Source organism: Microchirus variegatus, assembly GCF_963457635.1.
Source record: "Microchirus variegatus genome assembly, chromosome: 10".
In the NCBI taxonomy this organism is placed as follows: Eukaryota; Metazoa; Chordata; class Actinopteri; order Pleuronectiformes; family Soleidae; genus Microchirus; species Microchirus variegatus.
In genome coordinates, this window is record NC_139811.1 from 27,099,706 (window position 1) to 27,120,366 (window position 20,661).

The following is a 20,661-nucleotide window of genomic DNA, read 5'->3' on the forward strand; positions in this document are numbered from 1 at the left end:
ATAACCGGGCCCAAATATGGAGCTTTGCCAGTCCACCGTTGTCATCAGCATGGAGAGTAACAGCATTGCCTGTACTGTGCCAAAAACCCATTTCAAGCTATGTTAGTGCCATTAGGGGATTTTAGTGTTTACCCACAAACTTCTGATTGTACAAACTTCTCCGTTGCCGTCGTAGTGTCAAATATGTGGTGTTTCCCTTGGTATGTTACCAACAGTTTAGCTGGGTGGATAATCCCATAGTGTGTAGCTCTGGAATGGAGAGGGAAGCCAGATTTTTCTTCACTTGGTCGAAGATTTTCCTTCGCTTGAGCAGGCCGGTGGAAACTTCAGGGAAGCGCATGATCTTGTGGTTGTCAAGAGACAGGAGCCCCTTCATCCTGGCAGCCTTCATTACCCAAGTCTTGTTTGCTTAGTTCATTTGCTTCATTATCACAGCCCTGGGTCACACCACTAATTGTTGGTCAGTTACGTTAATTTGTCTGATTCTGTGTGCTCTCTCGATCAGCAGTGGTCCAAGAAAATTATCTGCACCAAGCACATCAGTTAACCGTTTCTCCAGAAATGCGCACATATCAGCCCCTTCCTCATTTTCTGGAAGGCCCACCAGTCGAAGATTGGAACGGCGGCTGCAGTTTTCCAGGTCATCAACTTAAAGCACCAACTTGAAGCATTTTGGGCTTGCAGAGATGCGATGTCATCATCTTTGGAGCTAATTCTATCTTCAGGCTCCAAAACACGCACTATGACCGCTTTCAGTTTGCTTTTCACTCCTTGTATCACTTTCAGCAGTCGGTCAAATCTCTATGTGAAGTCTTCCTTCATTTCTTGAATAGCAGTGAGGATTTGTTCTGGGCTGGCCACCAAGCCAGCACCTGTTACTTTTCCACTAGCCATAGCAATACTGCTAGCTGCTCAGTTTGTGACCGTTTGTCTCAGCATCAAGCTTTGTATGAGAATAGACTGAAGGCATTTTCCTCAACCTCCATGGGATATTTACACTGATCACAATTGAATGACATTTTCGCAAAAAAATATGTACAAAACTGAACCTTTCCACTCATAGGAAACAACCTACTTATTACTACTACCATTGCTGAGGTCTGTTTGTGACCATGGTACAGTCTTAGATCTAAGAGCATCAGTAGAGAGAAAACCTGAGAAGTAACTGGTTCATTGGTGAATGTATTGGCAGACACATCCGACAGCAATTACTGGAGGAAATCAGATAACAACTGAAAGTATATATATATATATGGCAGTGGAAACAGTGATCATATGGCTCACTTGAAACAGTTGTTCTTGACTTTGTTGAAGCTGCCCAGAGTGATTAGGGATCCTTCTGCAACACCATATGAGAAGAGGACCTGAGAACTCGCTTCCATCCACACCTGATCAACAAGGTTAAAAAAGTCAAGCAAAGTTATTATTATTAGCATTCATATCATATCATCACCATTATTATTATGTTATCATCAAAGTATAATTCTTTATCAACAGTCTCTGCTGCTGCTTGTGTAAATGACTGTAGTTCTATAAACATGTCATCACTGACTCTAAATGTCCTGTATGAACTTATAACTTGACACAGTTGTTGTTTATCTGCTCCTGATCTCTTTCTTCTTTCTCTACCTCACTTCCCTCTTGTCCTTTCTCTCCCTCTTTCTGTCCCTCACCTCTCCTCTGGCCCCATTTTTCCTTTCACCCCAACCCGTCGAGGCAGATCTGCTGCACATCTTTGAGTCTGGTTCTGTCAGAGATTTCTTCTTCTGTAAAAAGGCAGTTTTTTTTTTCTCTCCACTGATGCCTAGTGTTTGCTCATTGTGTGATTTGTTGGGTTTCTCTGCTCTGCATGATGTTGTCTATATGTACAGAGACTTTAGATAATGTATGTTGTGATTTGGCGCCATACAAATAAAACTGAATTGAGTTTAATTGAAAAGTAGAAATACATGACAAACAAATATATCATTTGTGTCACTGTTAATTGTTGTGTTTTTCACAGACAATAATAAAACAAACAATAATGTTTTGTTTGTTCACAAAATACATTTGAATATAAAGATTAGTATAAACATTGATTACAAATGACTATATTTAGTTTTGATCACATTTCTGGCTATAGTTTACCAGAAGAGAGAATACTAGTAATGGAAGTGTATGGTCACATGGTCACTCTGGCTGTGAGAAAGAAAAGTGACTATATTGTTGAAGTTGCTCAGCCCTGCTTCACAATAACTGACCTGATGTTCACTGTTCAGCATTTGAAATGGGAGTTTTTTTTCAGCATTTTTGGCAGCACATGGCAACCAGAGGGTCGCCTGTTTTAATCCCTGCCAGGTCAAGGGCTGGGCTACCCCTGAGCAAGGTACCAGTCATTGCTCTTTGTTAGTTAGACACTCTCCATTGGAGGGTTGTGTCAGGAAGGTCATCCAGCATAAAAATCTCAGTACAATATAAAACATAAACAGACAAACATCATAAAGCTTCAGCATTCAACGTGTGTGTCACCTGAATGTCTGCCAGACGAGAAGGTTCTGGATACAGGTAGTAGACAATACCTTTCCAGGCTCCTGGCAACGTTAAACCCCTGAGCAGTAGGATGGCCAGCATTATGTAGGGAAACACTGCCGTGATGTACACCACCTGAAATTGCAGTGGTTATTTAACATAACATGTCAACATGGCACAACAATAATATTGTTGTGCCATGTTGACAAAAAAGGCCCCCAATGATCATGGTTAAATATTTCTTTCATTAAATCTGTGTTTGTTACTGACAGAGTCTGTGAAGATAACCTTCAGTAACATCATCAAACTCTGCTCTCATGCTACATCAGCACAGTAGTAAGAGGGACCCTCAGTGTGATGAATGCAGTTAGAACTAAATACAAAACCTTCCACGTGTCATGCTGTGTGATTGTAGCAGCATAATGAACAAAAGTCTTGTCCATGCAGTTAATGCTCCAAAGTACCTGATCAACACCAAAGACAAGTCAGAAAATTCCTTGCTTTTTATTCTGAAAAATATATGAAATGAAAAATACCTCTTTTAGTGGTGTAGTATAACTGAGTCATAATAGAGTTGCTTAACACACTACCATGGCACTGGTCTCTTGATAGTGTAGTGATGCCATCTGGAAACAATGTAAAATCCTTAAAGGGTTAAAGGGGTCTGACGAGAGACTTGAATCCTTGACCCTCAAATTAATACATGCTCTACTGACTGAGTTACCAAGGTTTTAATAATGTAAGCAAGTAAACATTGTATTAACATTGCATAATGCCAGGGTCACACTGGATGTATAAGCAGCTTGTTTGCATCACAGCTCATCTTGCTTTTCATTTAAGCACAACTTCAATATTTGGATCAGCCACACTGCCTGCACAATACAAACTCTAGGTACCTGAGAAAAGAGCTCCTGTTCGTGTTGAAACATGGACCCTGATCAGTTTAGAAATCTGATGCTCTAGCAACTGAGCTACCCAAGTGTTTTTACTATAGTGTGTAAATGTAACACATTTAAAAGATGTCATCCTCATGGCAACCCCACTGTAATCTGTAATATTAGTGTAATGCTGTTCTGATATTTGCATTTTGCAAGACATGTGGTTCTCTAATCTGTTGGCTTCATCGGAAAGTGTTGACCAACCTTTCCTGTGGAGCGGACACCTTTCCAGATGCAGAAGTAGCAGGCAACCCAGCAGGCCAACAGACACAGCACCACCTCCCATTTCACTGTGCCAACATCATCTATTCCCCCAGACATAGACAACACTCCTCTCCTGTTCAGGGACAGCAGGCAGTAGGTGAAGGTTATGCAGTCATGTGAAGAGTTGCTGCTATTGACAAAAGAATGTACTCTGTTTATAATGTGCTGGGTGTCTGACTGACTCACTCCCAAAACTCAGAGACTGAAGAAATGGTACGATTTCCAGATGTAGAGTTGACTGTCTGGTTGCCACTGTGTATTGTTGTCCAGTTCACAGAAGTGAGGTCCACACACCTGTCTATTGAAAAAGAAAGCAAATAATCATATTCATCAAAGGGATTATTCCATCTGTTTTTCAGGTACTGACACATAGACTGTCTGGACCCCCACCACCCTACAACTCGCATATGACAGACATCTGTTAGGATACAAGAAAAAAACAGATTTAGCCACATTTGTATTTAGTGCATAATCACTTTATAATGAAGATGGGTTGTTTATGCCAGGAGTAATAGGCAGCACTTGCTGTCTGCCCCTGGGGAGGAGACTCAGGGGCCCCCCACCCCGATGCCAGCCCTGTTCCTGTTCCTGTTCCTGTCCCTGGATCTTGTTACAAGCCTCATTCTTTCTGCTGCTGCTGCAATGAAGGATTTGCCTCTCATGGATATTTTCTGCCTCCATGTGTGAAGTGTTATGTATGTTTTCAAAAGGTTCTGGTGCATAAATATGCACACATGCACATTAAGGCTACGTTTACACTAGCTGGACATGCACGTGTGGGCATGCACACACGTGCATGTGTTAAAATAAATGTCTTGAGAGAGGGGGTTATTTTTTCCATGAAGTTGAAGCTATTAACAACATTTAGAAGATAACAGAAGAACGTTTTCATAGAGTTATTAGGCAGGCCATGACTCATTTATACCTGTATATTTTTAAGTTTACTGACCTGTGCTCCAGGAATTATTGCAGGTTGACCATGGCAGAGTGGCACTGAAACAGTAGATGAGGTAGAGTAGTGACCAGGCCAGGATCATGCAGTAGACTTTGGCATACAGCTGGATTACAATGACAGAATAGCCAACTCCTTAAGAAGAAAAAACAATTTAGCACACTTTATTCTGTTTGTTGAAATCTGAAAAAGCTGTTTGGGGGAGAAAAATCATCCATATCCATAGCATTGGCTGGTGTACCTCTCTGTCACTAACTAGTCTACATGCTTACATCCTGCCTGATGCAGGTAATGATGATTACCTGTTGCTAGTGGGCAAATCTTGGTCCAGCAGGTGATGGTACTCTCCTGTGCGTACTGACCAATCGCACTCTCCAGCAGAAAGAGTGGAACGCCCAACAGCACGGCAAAGAAGAGGTAAGGCAACAGGAAGACGCCTGCACGCACAGAAACACACTTGAGTGTCTGACAGTGGATTCATAACTGTTTCTGCTGGTGTTCTGGAGTTTGACTATTGTCGTATATGTTTTGACTGAGTGAAATGTGTAAACATTTACTCATGAGGATGGGATTGGATTATGCTGATTTAAGCATTTAAACCACCCTTTTACTTTGTAAAGCACTTTTTTTTCCTTTTTTTTGTAAAAACTTGACTTGACTTGACATAGCCAGGTCTTTCACATCCCCTGTGTCTCAAACATGGAGCAAATCAGCAGACATTTGCTCAGTGAAATCATGGCTGCCAGCCACCACCAGGAAAAACAGATTTTAACCACTTAACAGAGGGAGGAGATAACAAAATCTACATAAGAATATATTTGCTGCTTTATCTCACTGTGAGGCAGTCTTTTTTGAGTGGAAATGTATTTTTCTTTGTACTGCTTCATTTCTTGCAGCTTAATCCATAACAAAGTGATAGGTCACCATGGCACAGGAGCTACTGCTCATCTCAGCTGAAACTTGTTTACACATACTGTATAAAATATATATTTTAAAATGAGTCTGGCAGCAGAAACACTACCCGACTAGAGCTTCATCTTATTTTTGTATAGAATAGATATTTTCTTTTTTAACCTACCTATTTATTCTGCTCAAATTCTGACACACTGATTACGTAATTTGGTTTGGTGTGCAATTTACAATAAAGTGAAAGTCTATCTTCTTTACACACATGCAGAATATTTTATAGCTGCAAAACTCCACACATGTACAAAATGTCTTTACTTAAAATACGAAATAAACCAAAACCAGGAATTATCCAATCAAACATCAAACCCCTTCATCGGTAAACTGTGACATTAACTTATATTTACATCAAATATTTAATATTAATGTTTTCCCTGTGTGTGAGAGAGTTTTCCCCGGGTTCTCTGGTTTCCTCCTACAGTCCAAAATCATGTAATATGGTGATTAGGTGAATTAGTCGCTCTAAATTGACCGTAGGCGTGAATGTGAGAGTGAGTGCTTGTCTCTATATGTGACCCTGTGATGGACTGGCGAACTGTCCAGGGTGAACCCGCCTACTGTCATGTCAGCAGAGATTGGCACAGCACCTCCTGTGAGGATAAAGGAGTAGAAATTGGATGGATGAGTTTTCTCATTTATAACATTACATGACCTGAATAGGTGACACCAATTTAGTTTTTGTTCACCACATTGTCTCCACCAGTTAGAGTTTGACTTATCTTGATGTTTAATTTGAATCTGTGTTTTTTTGAATCTGTGCAAAGTCATGCATAGTCACTCAAGCAAGTTGACTTTGTTTTCTCCATCTGTGCTGTGCCTATCTAAGCTGACATAGGGCGATAGGCGTGGTACACCCTGGGCAGTTCACCAGTCAACTTTGTTATTTATATTAGTTTCTATTCTAGTCACAAAATATCAAATTATTACTTCACATTGCCTTTGTTTTTTCACTTTATGAATTATTTGTGCCCAGCCATGGAAAAACCAGGAACAATTCTCCCGAGGGACATTTTGAGTTATTTACAGATTGATTCTGAAAGTGTGATTTCTAAGCTTTCCAACAATGTCTAACACATGTCAATCAGATAATATTCAAAGAAGATGTGGTCATTTGAATGTAGTCACTCCTCAAACTGCTTTAGAGAGAATTTTAGCCTCAAACATTTACACCTTCTGAGAGCCAAGAGACAGAATCATCACATTTACAAAGCACAAGCCCCTCCTGATCAAGCTGTCAGTGACATCTGATATGTGACTAGCCAAATCCAATATTTGGCTTTTTTGACTCCAATAATTTTTTTAAAAATTAAGCAAATGCAAATTTCGAAGAAGCCACTATACTTTAAATCACAGTAATGTGGGTCTTAAATATGGAGGACAGAAAGTGCCAAAATTAAATATATAAATACACCATTAAATAGTTACTTAACCCTGTAAGACCCACGGTTGTAAAATTACAACGTTAACTTTAGCCATCCCAAAAAACAATCTGTTATATTTTATCTGGTTTTTTACCACATGTACATAGTCATTGGGTCTTATTGTTCAGCCTAACACTGTTAGTGGATGTTACAGTTGTTTATAAGTCCCACTTTATGAATGCAGACAACTTTTCAAGATTTCCTCCGAAAAAAATCTCTTTGTTTCATTGGACTGGATTCATCAGATTAAAGTAAGTAAAATGTCTTTTATATTTTTTTGGTTGTTATTACAATGTGTAGAACATGTACATATTTAGTTATTGTGGAATTGATGCATCATATTTCATTACGTTACATATTTGTTGTCATTTTACAACACTGGGTCTTGGTGGTAGCAAAAATAGCAGGCTTGTTTCAATGGGCACAAACAGGTTGTATTCCCTACACTACACCACTGCCTGAAACAGAGTATTTTCTTTATACATGAACAGTATACATTACATACATTATACCCTTGTGTTGTGTTCTGGTCAAATTTGACTGATTAAAAAGTTTTATGTCTAAAAAAATATATATATTTAATTTGATCAGACTGAGCTAAAATCCCATGTCTTTGTCCACAAAGAGGATATCAACAGACAATTCAGTTCTGGGAAAGGTGTAAATGTTCCTGAATGTGGGGTGTGGATGTAAGTGGGGGTTTGCATGTTTTTCTTTTACTATGATAAGTAGAGACCATAGGCTCAGACAATTACATTTACATTTAGGGCATTTAGCAGATGCTTCAGTCCAAAGCGACTTACAATCAGCAGACAGTATTGTCTGCCTTGAAAACATTTCTACCCAGAGGACTTGGTCAACCACCTTATCTATTCCTTCAGATTATGTAGTACTATATAAAAAGCATATTTATACATGTTAATTCATTGCTTTTTTTCCAGGATGCCACCAGCAAGAGCTGTGATACAGTGTGCAGGATGTGATTGATATCACCCAAACTGGAGAGAGTGAAGTTGAGATGGAACTCAATGACACTGATGAGAGTGATGAAGACTCAGATGAAGATGCCTGTCAACAAGTGGACAAAGAAAACCAACCACCCATGAACTGTCCAGCTGATCATTACATGGACATCGAGCCAAAAACAAACACATCATGCACCGTGACTGATTTCAGTCCCAACACAGATTTTTCTGGTCTGGATATGATCTTAAGGCAAAGAGAGCCCAGCAACACAGACAGTGACATCATGAAGCCTCTGAATGCTCAGAAGAGACCATCCAAGAGATGTGCACACCTGCCATTGGATGTACACAAGGACATGAAGACAGAGAGAGGATGCTGCAATAAAGGATTCACCACCACACAATGCAGCAAGTGTGATGTTCACCTTTGCTTTTCAGAGGACAAGAACTGTTTTTAGGAATTTCAATAACAATGAAAGTTTGTCATGAAAAGGAAAAAAGGAATGAAGAAGTTGCTCGAAAAAGCTAGAGTTTTATCCTGTTTATTTATTTTTAATAAATGCTTTCATAAAAATATGACTAATGTGTGATTATTTTTAAATGTTATATACACGTATGGAGCTAAGTAAGCAATCAACCCTGCAAATGAACCCTTAATTGTTGTGAATTGTTGTTCAGACAAAGTGAGTACAAAGACAGAAATTCTGCTACCACCAAAGCCCAACGTTGCAAAATCACAACGTTTCTCTAAAAACATACATAAACATTTTTTTCCCAAAAACTCTTTGATTTCTGCATCAAAGGCCTCCTACAACAACATCTGAAAGGTACATTTTTTTTTTTTTTTAGGTTTTACTTAATTTGGGTCTTACAGGGTTAAATGTGTCATTAATTAATAAATGTGATGATGATTAATTAGAACTGTCCAGGGTGTACCCCGCCTATTGCACAGCACCCCTTGTGACCCTCCAGTGGAGGATAAAGAGGTAGATAATGGATGGATTAATTTATTAAATGTGTTATTCTCTACGTTGGTAGAGAATAACACTACCTCTACGTTGGTTTACTCAAACAAAACTTCATTTATTTCATGGATGTACACCATGGATGTATTATAAGATCTGGATAGAGCACCGCCCCCTCTGCCTCGATGACAATTTTGTCATCCGGTTGCGTACATTGAACCGCAGAAGAAGAATAACGTCCGTTGTGGAGGTGTTTCACGAGCGACAGTGTCTTCTGACTCTGGGTCTGACTCCGGGTCAAAGTCATAAAAGGGACTGCGGCGGGGAGTCGTGACGAACCTATTTTTAAACATTGTTAAAACAATGTTTTGATAATGAGTAGCAGTGCATCCACCGTTCCAGAGGGGGTAGCTGTGCTTCTGAGAGCGGGTGTGCTGAATATGTCACTTCCGGGTATTGGCCAATCACAAGACAGTTGGGAAGGCTCTACGCTGGCTGGCCAATCACAACACACTCTGTCTTCTGGGGGTGAGATTTATGTCTGAAATATCGCGGCTGACGAGCGAAAGAGAAAAGACATGTAGCACCCTATTAATTGTTTGAATGGATTGTCATATAATGTTGAAGTTGTGAAATTGTTCAATATGAGTTGTTTAACCGTTTCCACATAAATCAAATGTTAATGTCAAAATATCCTATACTTTACGTGGTCTTTGAACCTATCAGTATCGTTGTGTGCACTGTGATTTGTTGAGACAGGTGTCAATCATGTTTTCTGTTTGTGATGGGAAGTTGACCTATGGGGGAAAGAAACGGGTGGAGAAAGAAGAAAAAGAGCGGGAAAAGTGACGGGAGAGTGAAGAGGAACGAAGAAAACGGGGGTGTGCGGGGCAGTGTAAGGTAGTCAGCGGCGATAAAACGAGAAGAGGTGAATACACCTGGCTACGCTGCTTCATCACTGGCTGTGGATGAATACACCTAGCTACGCTGCTTCATCACTAGCTGTGGATGAATACACCTGGCTACGCTGCTTCATCACTGGCTGTGGACTACAGCCCTTATACACCGCGGGGAGAGGAGCGAGAGACGACGCTGGATTGGGTCCACGAGAGTCGGATGCTGCAGGTTGGTGGAGCGGTGCAGGAGTGAAGATAAAGTTCGAGGATTACGTTCTGCTGTTTGAGTGAGCCGTTTGGAACAGACGCCTGGGCTTTATTTTCCGTGGATTGTGAGTAAGTACTACTAAAGTTACGATTCGATGTGGATTTACTTCTCTGAGCTCCAACATGCGCGCCAACTGGTACCATTAACTGTACATTGGAAAAAACCCCGGGGTATTATTTGTGTGTGTTTTATGTTTATGAGTTAAAGAAAAAGAGACACAGATAACTGATTCACATGGTTTAAAGAAGGAAAATAAAACCATTCATCTGTGTACTCAACTCATGTTTGTTTATGTTGAATTGATGTTTGTTGAATGCTAAAGTTACAGTTGTATCCTACTCTATTGCATGGAAATGTAATGTTCTAATAACAGTATAGCAATATTAATATGCTAGCCAGACCTCTCTGCAGTGTAATCCGAGTAATCTTCTTGTCTAAGAAGCGAGTGTATTTACAGTAATCAATCACAAATTCAATATTGGTAGCTCTCACCAACTCTCTACCTGTGTAAGAGTTTAAAGGGGAATTTCATAGAAGTGTCTTCATAGTTGGGGTTGAGTTGAGTGAGAGGGCTACAGACAGATTTCTATCCGCTCGTTTACAGGAACTAGGAGGTTTTTGACCATAAAAACAAGTAAATGTATGTAAGTAGACCTCCATAACTAACATATATGTGCAACAGGACCACTCTATGTGAGTTTTAACTCCCGATAACTCCCGATTCTTTCACTCAACATGTTTATATTCAACTCCAATTCACATGTTCACATTTAACAGTAACTTCATGAACAGATAGTGACGATAAGACAAACATCCTCCCCGGAATCAGTGGTGAGGTGACCGCAGGTCACAGCTCCACAGTCCACACGTCATCAGTGTCTCGATGTCCGGGACTGAACACAGTGATAAAGTGCAGCATGTCAGTCTCCTCTCTTCAATGAATCCACAAAGCAGCTCGTTAATATATCGATAATACGTTTGAAAATAAATGCTAATGATCGACGAATAAACAACTAAAACCTGCTTTGTCATAATATTTTACATTTTTTTAAACAAAACTCCTTCATTGTCTTTATTTATTCACATTTCTCATTGAGTTTTCATGTCGTACTGTTCACTGACAGTAGCGCTGTTCCTGAGACGCCACATGACTTGGCTACGCTCGTACACAACTGTGACATCACACTGAGAAATAAGATTTGTCTGGGATTTTTATGGCCTTTAGGAATGTTTTTATTTAAAATGAAACTCCATGAATTAAAAATATAGAATATAAAGATTTATAATAGTCCATGTCCATGTCTCGAGGTGTCATCTAATTTTTTCACATTATTTGAAGCAAAAGGCTTTAAATATGTGCTCTGACACATTTTCATCAAGATTAATAAAAAAAATGCTTTTTCTGATGAAAAAGGGCACTCCCACTAAACCCTGCCCCCCCTCTCCACATAAGGTCTGAGGCAGAAATTTTGTGTGGGTGTGTGAGTACATGTGTGTGGGCATGTGTGCGTGTGTGCACATGCACGTGTGCGCGTGCACGTGTCTTCAACGTGCACAGTGCATTTACAGTGTGACAGAATGCGTAAAAAGCACAGGTCGCTTTCAAGTGGCACCTTTTCCATGCCCACCTTTCACATAAAAATTTTTTTTTCAAGCTTTCAAAGCACCAAAAGTTCAAAGTAGTCTCCAAAGCACCCCGACATCTCAATTGTGGGTTCCCCACTGCTTTTGAAATATCCAAAACGCAGGCGATTTCCCAGCGCATGAAATGTACAGCAAAAATTAGCGCCAAAACTAACCCCGATCTGTGCACCTGTGCACCGCGCTGCAATGATCACAGGTATACAGGTGATGAGGTGTCTGTGCAGAGCTAAGGAGCATAGCTGGACTTTGCATGTCAAACCACACAATGAAGCATCACATCGGCACTGCGGAGGCACTAAACATGGTCATTGAAGACAAGCGCATGGAGCGAAATGCGTTCCATCAGCTTTGGACACCGACACAGCCGATGAAGAGTACTTCCCGGGGGCTTTCCCGTGTCCCACCAACTCCACTGACTCTTCTGACTTTGGGGAAGATGTGACACTAGCGGACCTTTTAAGGGAATCCAAAAACGGAGCGATCTGGGCACCCACAAACACCCTGACGCTCCAGTTCAAGCCTCCCGACTCAGATCTAACTCCTGACACTTTTTATTTATTTTTCACCATGGACATCACAAAACTTATCACAGAATAAACCAAACTGCATGGGAGAAGGACAGTGCCCGAGTGGAAGGACCTCGGTGCCACCACCTTGTGGGCTTTGTTTGGACTCCTGTTGGCGTATATTGGTCAACTGGTGCGCTGCAGAAACGAAACCAAGGACAGAGAGGGTTGTGTTGGACATGACGGAGGGGCTGGGAGGGTGACTGTGACTATTGATCATGTATTTTCCTCATTTGGGCTGGCAGAGGAGCTGCTGTGAAGAAAGATCACCATCTTTGGCACAATGCGTAAAAACTGACCAAAGCTTCCCCCTCAGCTCCCAAGGCTCCTCCATCTGTCCATCAACTCACACCCTGCTGTCCTACACTCCGAAGCAGGACAAAAATGTCCTCCTGCTCAGCAACAAACACCGGGAGCCGGAGATCAGCAACGGGAAAAAAAGAGGCCCAGACGCCCCAGCTCATTCTGATTATAACCTCTGCAAAGGAGAGGATACCAAGGATGGAAGTTCTTCATTACAGCACAAAGGCTGCAATAATCCCAACAAAAACAATCCAATTTGCATGAATTATGTTGAAAATACTTCATTTTCTGTGTTTTTAGATCATAAAATGAGGTGCATCATGACTAAACCTGGAAATATAAGGGTTAAAAATATAAAAAATATATTGATATTTGATATGTATGGAAAGAACAGATGTTGGTCTAAAACCTAAAAATGTTTTTTTTGTTTTTTTTTAAATACAGATGTATACTATTTTTATAGCTGTGTACTTTATGAGCACCATTTATTGTGTTAGTAGTGTTAGCGTAAGTATTTTAGGCCATCTGACATTACAAAAAAAATAAATAATGCAAATCTTTCACATATACCAGGCTGCAATAATCCAAACAAAAAAATTCCAGTTTGAATGAAGTATATTGAAAATAATATATATATTTTTTTAGATCATAATATCAAGGGGCATCATGAATAAACCTGGCAATTTAAGGGTTAAAAATTAAAAATATATATTAATATTTGATATGGATGGAAAGAAGAGATGTTAGTCTAAAACCTAAAAAGAAAAAAAAAGAAAAAATACAGATGTATACTATTTTTATACCTGTGTACTTTAATGCGCACCATTTGGTGTGCTAGGTGTAATAACGTAACTGAGGGTTAAGGTAGAAAATGTTTGCCACTAAAATGGTTTATGGAAAACCTGGACATGGCGAAAGCAGCAACAAAGAAACAATGCATTTCTCTGCAACATGATGAGAGCATGAGGCCCAGTAGCATCAAGGAGTGGTATGTAAAACAAAGGCTTGAAATTAAGGACTATCCTGATCATTTAAACTGTGGAATTGATGAATATGTGCATTGGAAAGCATAATGGAAACATGTAATTAACTTTAGGATTGAAAGTCTGCTATTGGAGTAGAGCCTTTTTAAATGCACGAAGTTGATTGGAACAAACACAAAGGAATGTAAAATGGGTAAGGACCCTGATTCTTTGATTCTTAATCTGATGCTATGTGAGCTGGCAAAGTAATAATGGCATGAGTGTTGAACTGACACAGCAATATTGCACTTGTGAAAAGAGAAGAGCCACATGTGTGATATGTTAAATATGGCTGAAGAATCTGATCTGAAGTCAGCTGACAAAATGGCTTCTCAACTTGAGGATGATGTCCAAAAGGGCCTGAAATCTATGGAAAAGGCCCCATTAGAAAATGTTTCCAAACTACTTGCAAGTGGAAAGTATAAACTATGCCAAGTTACAAGACAAATGAACATTGTAAATGAATTGATGAAAGACATTTCAAATGTAGAAGAGGTTACTGAAACCATGACAAAATATGGACAACTTGTGGAAGAATTTAAAGACACTCATAAATCATAGCAACTTCTATTGTCAAAAGAAGAATGTAAAGTGGATATTGAGAAGTGGTTTATGTTAAAATTGGCTGATATGACTCCATTCGTGGACTAAATGAAAAATGCTATCAGCCAAAAAGACTGAAAGGACTGAATGTTGATAATGTGGCACCTGAGGACATCATCTCTGCAGTGTTAATTCGCAGGTCAATTCGCACAGCCACACCCGCCACATCCTCCACATCATCAGCTAGGATCTGAGCTGAAGCTGAAAAGGCAGCTATACAAACAAGGATTTAAGCACTGAAGCAAAATCATGCGCTGGAGGATACTTGATTTGCACACTGAATTAGCAGCTGCAACAGCAAAGCTCACTGTGTTTAAAGGGACACTGTGTAGTATTTATTGGTTTATATAACCCAAAATCCACTTTTTTATACATATTATGTGCTCCTGCATTGTCTAGTCACTGTATAATATTTTTTGTTTCATTTTCGTAGTGTTTCAAAAAGTCATGTAAAATAACATGGTCGCGGGCCGCGGTTGCATAGCCACTGTTAGCAGCGAGACGCCATGTTTCTACCGGAGCCTGTAAGGACAAACGCGAGAGAACAAATCAAGCGCCGCTTTACTTGTAGCGGAAGTCCCGCCTCCACTCCCTCCGCTTCGTCTGCTACAGCCGCAGTAGCTCGCCCTCTCCCTCGCCTCACGAACCTCAGGACGACATTTGACCGGCTGAGGATACCGTAGCGCTCAGGGAAGGGAGGGGGTGAGCAGAGGAGCAGTTCTTTGTCTCCTCTAGATGGCACTATAAACTACTTACTTCACTTTTAAAGCTGCAGTGGAACAAATAGACTCAACTTCAATGGATGGCATGAATGCTCATTATGACGACATGATTGACAAGTATGGATCCAAAGGAACGGACCTTCTTCAAAGAGACACAGTGCAAGAGCCCAGTGATGAAATGCCAAGTGCGCGTCTAAAGGAGGGAGTTAAATTCCAACCCCAATCCTGCTCAGGAGACCTCATATCTCAACTCAAACAGCTGCTCAGGACTTTGCGATAAGTCCAACAAAAACATGTGAGCCCTGTAACCCAAGAACTCTCCTCTTCCCGACAAACCCAAAGTGTGCAGACTACAACACAATCACAGGATGGTGAAAGTACAGATAATAGGCGACCTTGAGTGTCATGAAAGGCGCCTTCAAATAAAATGCATTATTATAATTATTATTATAATGTATGCAGTATTCTCCAAAGTCAAAATGATATAATCAGTTTTCTTGTTAGACAGCAACTCTCTTTATTGCCCCGAAAGGACATTGCTTTTTTTCATGGTGACGTATTACAGTTCCACTCTTTTATTCTGTCATTCGAACATGCTATTGAGTCTAAAACTGATAACAACAGAGACAGACTCTGGCATAAAGGTCTGGCACAAGATCCGTGGGAAGCTGCAAGTTTATGAGTGAACAGACAGGATATCCTACAGCAAAAAAGTCTGCTGTATGAACAATATGGTAATGAGTACAAAGTTGCCAGTGCCTATGACGACAAGGCGCTCTCATGTCTGAGTCATTAAGTCTGAGGACCCAAAGGCATTACAAACATTTACTTTACAGATTTACGTTCAGGTGTAGTTATAACTCAACTTGAATAGTTTTATCTTAGAACATTTTTGTTTTGTTTGTTGCCATTTTTTTTTTTTTTTTTTTTGTGTTCAAGAATGATTTTGTTTTTTTTCAGAAGTTGCTGCAATGACATGGAAGAAATTAACTTCATGGAAGAACTTAATCTGGGCTCAAATATGAAAGCAATCATCATGAAACTTCCAAATAAACTGTGCAAAAGATGGAGAACCACAGTCTGTGAGCTACAGGAGAAGCAGAGCAGTAGAGCAACAATACTGGATCTCGTCAAATTCCTGGAAAAGCAAGTGAGAATATCCACTGACCCCATTGACAGAGCTAAAAGTAAGGTAAAACCCCCCCTCAAACTAAAAGCAACAGGTAGTTTTGCAACAAATACTGACACCATTGAACCTAAAGGAGTAAAACAACAGGATTTAGACAAAGATAAACTTCTCACAGAAAGAGCACTTGGTTTGCAGTGGTGTGTGGAAAATTATGCATTCAAGTTTAACCTCAAAGTCAAAGAAAAGCCACAAACCCGAAGAGGAATTAAGCCAATAAACTTTGGGAAACCAGTTCATGCCCAACTACATAATTTGTCAGATGCAAGTGGCTATGGCTATGGTACAGTTAGTTACCGTCGATTAACTAACAAAAGAGGAGAAGTCTGTCTGGCCTTTATAATGGGAAGAGCCAGAGTTGCGCCACTGAAAAAACATCACCATCCCAAGAATGGAATTGACGGCTGCTATGTTGTCAGTCAAAGTGGAATGCTCAGAGCTGAATTACAGTTGCTGTTTTTTGGACCAACAGTCAATTACTTATCAAGTACATTGCAAATGAGCATACACAATTCCATAGTTTCATTGTAAAACGAGTGTCAACAATCAGAGATAACACAAATTTATCACAATGGAAGTATGTGGAGACAAAGTTAAATCCAGCCGACAATGCATCTAGAGGACTAAGTACTGGAAGATTTGTGGATGGAAAAAGATGGATAAAGGTACCAACTCTCCTGTTGAAGCCAGCCAGTGAATGGCCAAATGTACCCATGAAATTCCATGCACTTAATCCAGGTGACCCCGAGGTCCATATTCACCTGCATGTCAAGCAGAGCAGTGCATTTGGACGTCGCACACTCACTTAATACAGACTCCTGTATAAATGCAATAAGAATATTTGTCTGCAGTACAGGAATATCTAAGATCAGAGAGTGGAACTAATCTGGTTGGAGCGGAGAGAGAGTTAAAGAAAGCTCTGTTGGAGTGGAGCTTCAACCCCCCGCTGCCTCTCATCAACTAATCAGAATGGTGAGATGCATACTCAGTTCAGTTTTGCATCAACACATTCTTGATGATGAAGATCTTTGTACTGTGTTTTGTGAAGTGGAGGCAATTCTTAACAGTTGACCTATCTCAGCTGATCCACACGATCTTGAGGCACTGACACCTAATCACATTCTTCTCTTGAACACCAAGCCTACTATACCCCTGGGACTCTTTAAACAATCAGACCTCTATGCTCCACATCGCTGGAAGCAGATCCAGTACATAGCAGAACTGTTTTAGAAGGAAAGAGTACCTGCCCTTACTACAGGAGAGACAAAGGTGGTCTGCAGTGAGACGGAACTTTAAAGTGGGTGATGTGATGATGATCGTCGACTCACCAGCACCCCGCGGCTCTTGGTTGCTTGCGAGGATAAAGGAAACCATTGCTGACTCAAATGGTCTAGTTCGCTCTGTCAAACTACAGACGAGGACAAGTGTTCTTGTGCGACTTATCAGCAAGATCTGCTTGCTGTTGGAGACTGAAGACGTCCAATTAACTTGAAAATATTAATTATTTTTGATGTTGTATTTCAGCACACATATAGTAGCTCCTTCTTATTTTGATTTATATAATTGTATTGTTACACCTATACAATTAGGGGCCGGTGTGTAGGAGCCATATGCTGTTTAGTATTGTTTGTGTGCAATGCTTAGTTTTGGCATCCTCTCCAGGGATTGAGTACCTATGTTCTTAATGGAGTTGCCAGGTGTGGCTGATTACACAGCAAAACGTTTTCTACAATGGCTTAGCCAACATTCTGCTCCTTTGTTTGTTTTGAGTATTATGTGTTCTTTTTTGTTTTGTTAATCAAATAAACCACAAGACCTTTTGCAAACTCAACAAACTTCTGGACTTCTGGATTATATTTTTGTCACCTCATGGACTCAAGCATGGAACCAGGAAAAGCTGAGAAACGTCACTACAGGAGTCATTACTGAGACAAATATACCATTTCAATACAAATGTGTGTGCTGGTGATCCACAAATGTGAAATCACAATTCACAAATGCAATTTTTTAGTTTCACAAAATCAATATACAATTACAAATTGGATTTTTTTTATTTGTGGATCTCAAAACACGCATTCAAATCAAGAAATACGTGTGGATCACAATCTTCACACATACATATATCAGAGGAAACACAAGGCTACTTCGCCACTTTAAACCTGACACGTCATTTTGAATCTGTTTGCACAGCATCTTGCACAACCAGTGTGCACTTTATGTACAGTTCTTCTTGCTTGTATATATGCATATGTTTATACAAATTTAATGCATATATATTATTTTAGTTTTTTTGGTAATATTTATTATTTTTTTCTTATGTATATTACACTTTAAAAAAAAAAATGTTCTACTTTATGCTGGTATTTTTGAGTGGACAGCAAAGTAAGAATTTCATTGTACAGGGAAACGTGTTTCTTTACTGTGCATATGACAATAAACACTTTGAATCTACTTAATATGCAGCTTCTGCTTTGAGAAGCTGCGCGTGTTTTCACAGTTGAATGAAGAAAGACATAGAAAAACACACAAAACATTGTACACTCACTATATCGTGGCTGTTAGAGCACAGATATTTGGCTGTACTTCTTCACAAAGACAGAGGCTTCTGGTCAAAGTCTCACTGCTATGCTATGAAAATTCTATAGAAGAAGAAGCCACAATATGTAGCTGCAAACTTTCTCCTGAGCTTATGTACAACAAACGGATGGGTTCTTTAGCGGCCGAAAGAGAGTGGCAGGACATGAGAATAACTGGACACCTTGAGGTGAACAGATACAGTAGTTACTTCTGAGATGACAACTTGACGCCTCGGTGAAAACAAAGCACCCATAACCTGTTATTAACCTCCTATCTTCTTATGGGTTAGCTTTCATTAACTTCGGTCATCTTGTGTTCATTCAAAGTCACAAACGGTGATTACATTTTTTTTTGTCTTTTAATAATCCACTGTGCATTTCAGAATGTTATGTGGCTAGAAGTTGATGTTTTTAAACTATTTTTGAATGCAGACCACACGATTGTAGTAGTCACCAACTGTACAACGTGTAGCTCATTATTTACATTTTCCATGTTTTTAAAAATGATTTTAGATGAATCCTATCTTCTTCTTCATGTGAGCCTGGTGGGCCGGTGCCCTTGCGCCCTCTATGGACAGCCGCCACTGGTGGCTCCATTGTTGTTCTTTGAAATTTCAAATAGCATATTCTATAAAAAACGAAAATCTCACATTTTTTGAAAAAAATAAAATAAAATAAAAGTTTTCTTTTCTGTTTATCAATCAATCAATCAGTCAATCAATTATTTTGACAACCTTACTCAAAATGTTTGAAGTGAGGTAGAGTCAGTCAGTAATGATCCATGTATTGGTGTAAGTGCATATTGCAGCTGAATATCCCTCAATTCAACTTTCCCTCCAAACTCGTTAAAGAAAGACGTTTAAGTAAGAAGTTGGTGGCCTCCATAGATCTGACCTAGATCCTGATATAAATATAAAAGGCTCATTCTGAAGTTACAGTTATCTTTCATTTCTGCCAAATAAAAATAAATAACTCAAGCTTCACACACTGGAGCTTTAAATAATTATCTAACCTTTTTTTTTTTTTTTTTTAAGTAAAATGATCACATAACAAACCAAGTGTCCCCTTCCCTCAAGTGAATGCAATACGTTTCTGTAAAAAGGTACAATAATGTGAACTCTTCTTACCTCCTCCATTCTTATAGCACAGGTAGGGGAATCTCCACACGTTGCCTAGTCCCACAACATTTCCTGCTACGGCCAGCAAATATTCTCTCTTCTTTGCCCAGTGTTCCCTCTTTTCCACAGTGTTCTGCATGTCTGTCTTCTGTCCCCTATCAGTAAAGACCATTAGAATCAAAAGCAAGAGAATTTGCAGTGAAGTGTACGAAAAACAAGTGAATTTACTTGAAAAGGCTGCAAATCAAGTCAATCGAGTTGCTCAGCTGCCTCAGCTGAGTGGGTGGATCTTCAATGCAGCCTGAGACAATTTTGTGTAACAGTTACACTGTTAAAAGAATGTATTCCAGCTACATTCTAATGGAAGATATGCATATGGCCTTGGTGGAAAAAACCCAAACATTTCAGCAGGTTAGCATTTTTAGCAGTGCCCTGCTACGTGACTCACGTCCTCCCTGAGTGCAATACAGGTCAGTGAGTGAGTGACAGCGCGAACGAGATTCACGTCCTCAGCCACAGTTCTCAAGTTCTCTGTGTTTCAGTTTGTTTTCGTGGCAGATAGAGGATAATACTAACATGAACATATACATTTGTTATTATTTTAAATCTTCCAGCTATTGATGAGTCTCTCTTCTGTGTCACCTCTCATTACTTTATGTGTGCCTAAGTCTGTGAGTGTGTGTGTGTGTGTGTGTGTGTGTGTGCGCGCGCACGTGCTTGTTTTCAAGTGGCTTAGATTGACTAAACATTAGCCGCTAGCTTGGAGAAAAACGTGATT

At 39.8% G+C, this 20,661-nt stretch overlaps 1 protein-coding gene across 1 annotated transcript in view; it reads right to left on the minus strand.

Moving 5' to 3' along the window:
- The window catches only part of LOC310932578 (sodium- and chloride-dependent betaine transporter-like), a gene marked incomplete at both ends in the record, with an annotated part of 33,499 nt that extends 13,477 nt beyond the window's left edge, over positions 1 to 20,022 (minus strand). The window contains 7 exons of the mRNA XM_083895904.1: positions 1,285 to 1,388; positions 2,509 to 2,643; positions 3,651 to 3,783; positions 3,897 to 4,004; positions 4,656 to 4,797; positions 4,965 to 5,099; positions 19,893 to 20,022. Of these exons, the coding sequence (XP_083752030.1) occupies positions 1,285 to 1,388; positions 2,509 to 2,643; positions 3,651 to 3,783; positions 3,897 to 4,004; positions 4,656 to 4,797; positions 4,965 to 5,099; positions 19,893 to 20,022 (887 nt within the window). The remainder of the gene's footprint in view (positions 1 to 1,284; positions 1,389 to 2,508; positions 2,644 to 3,650; positions 3,784 to 3,896; positions 4,005 to 4,655; positions 4,798 to 4,964; positions 5,100 to 19,892) is intronic.
- Between the last annotated feature and the right edge of the window lie 639 nt (positions 20,023 to 20,661).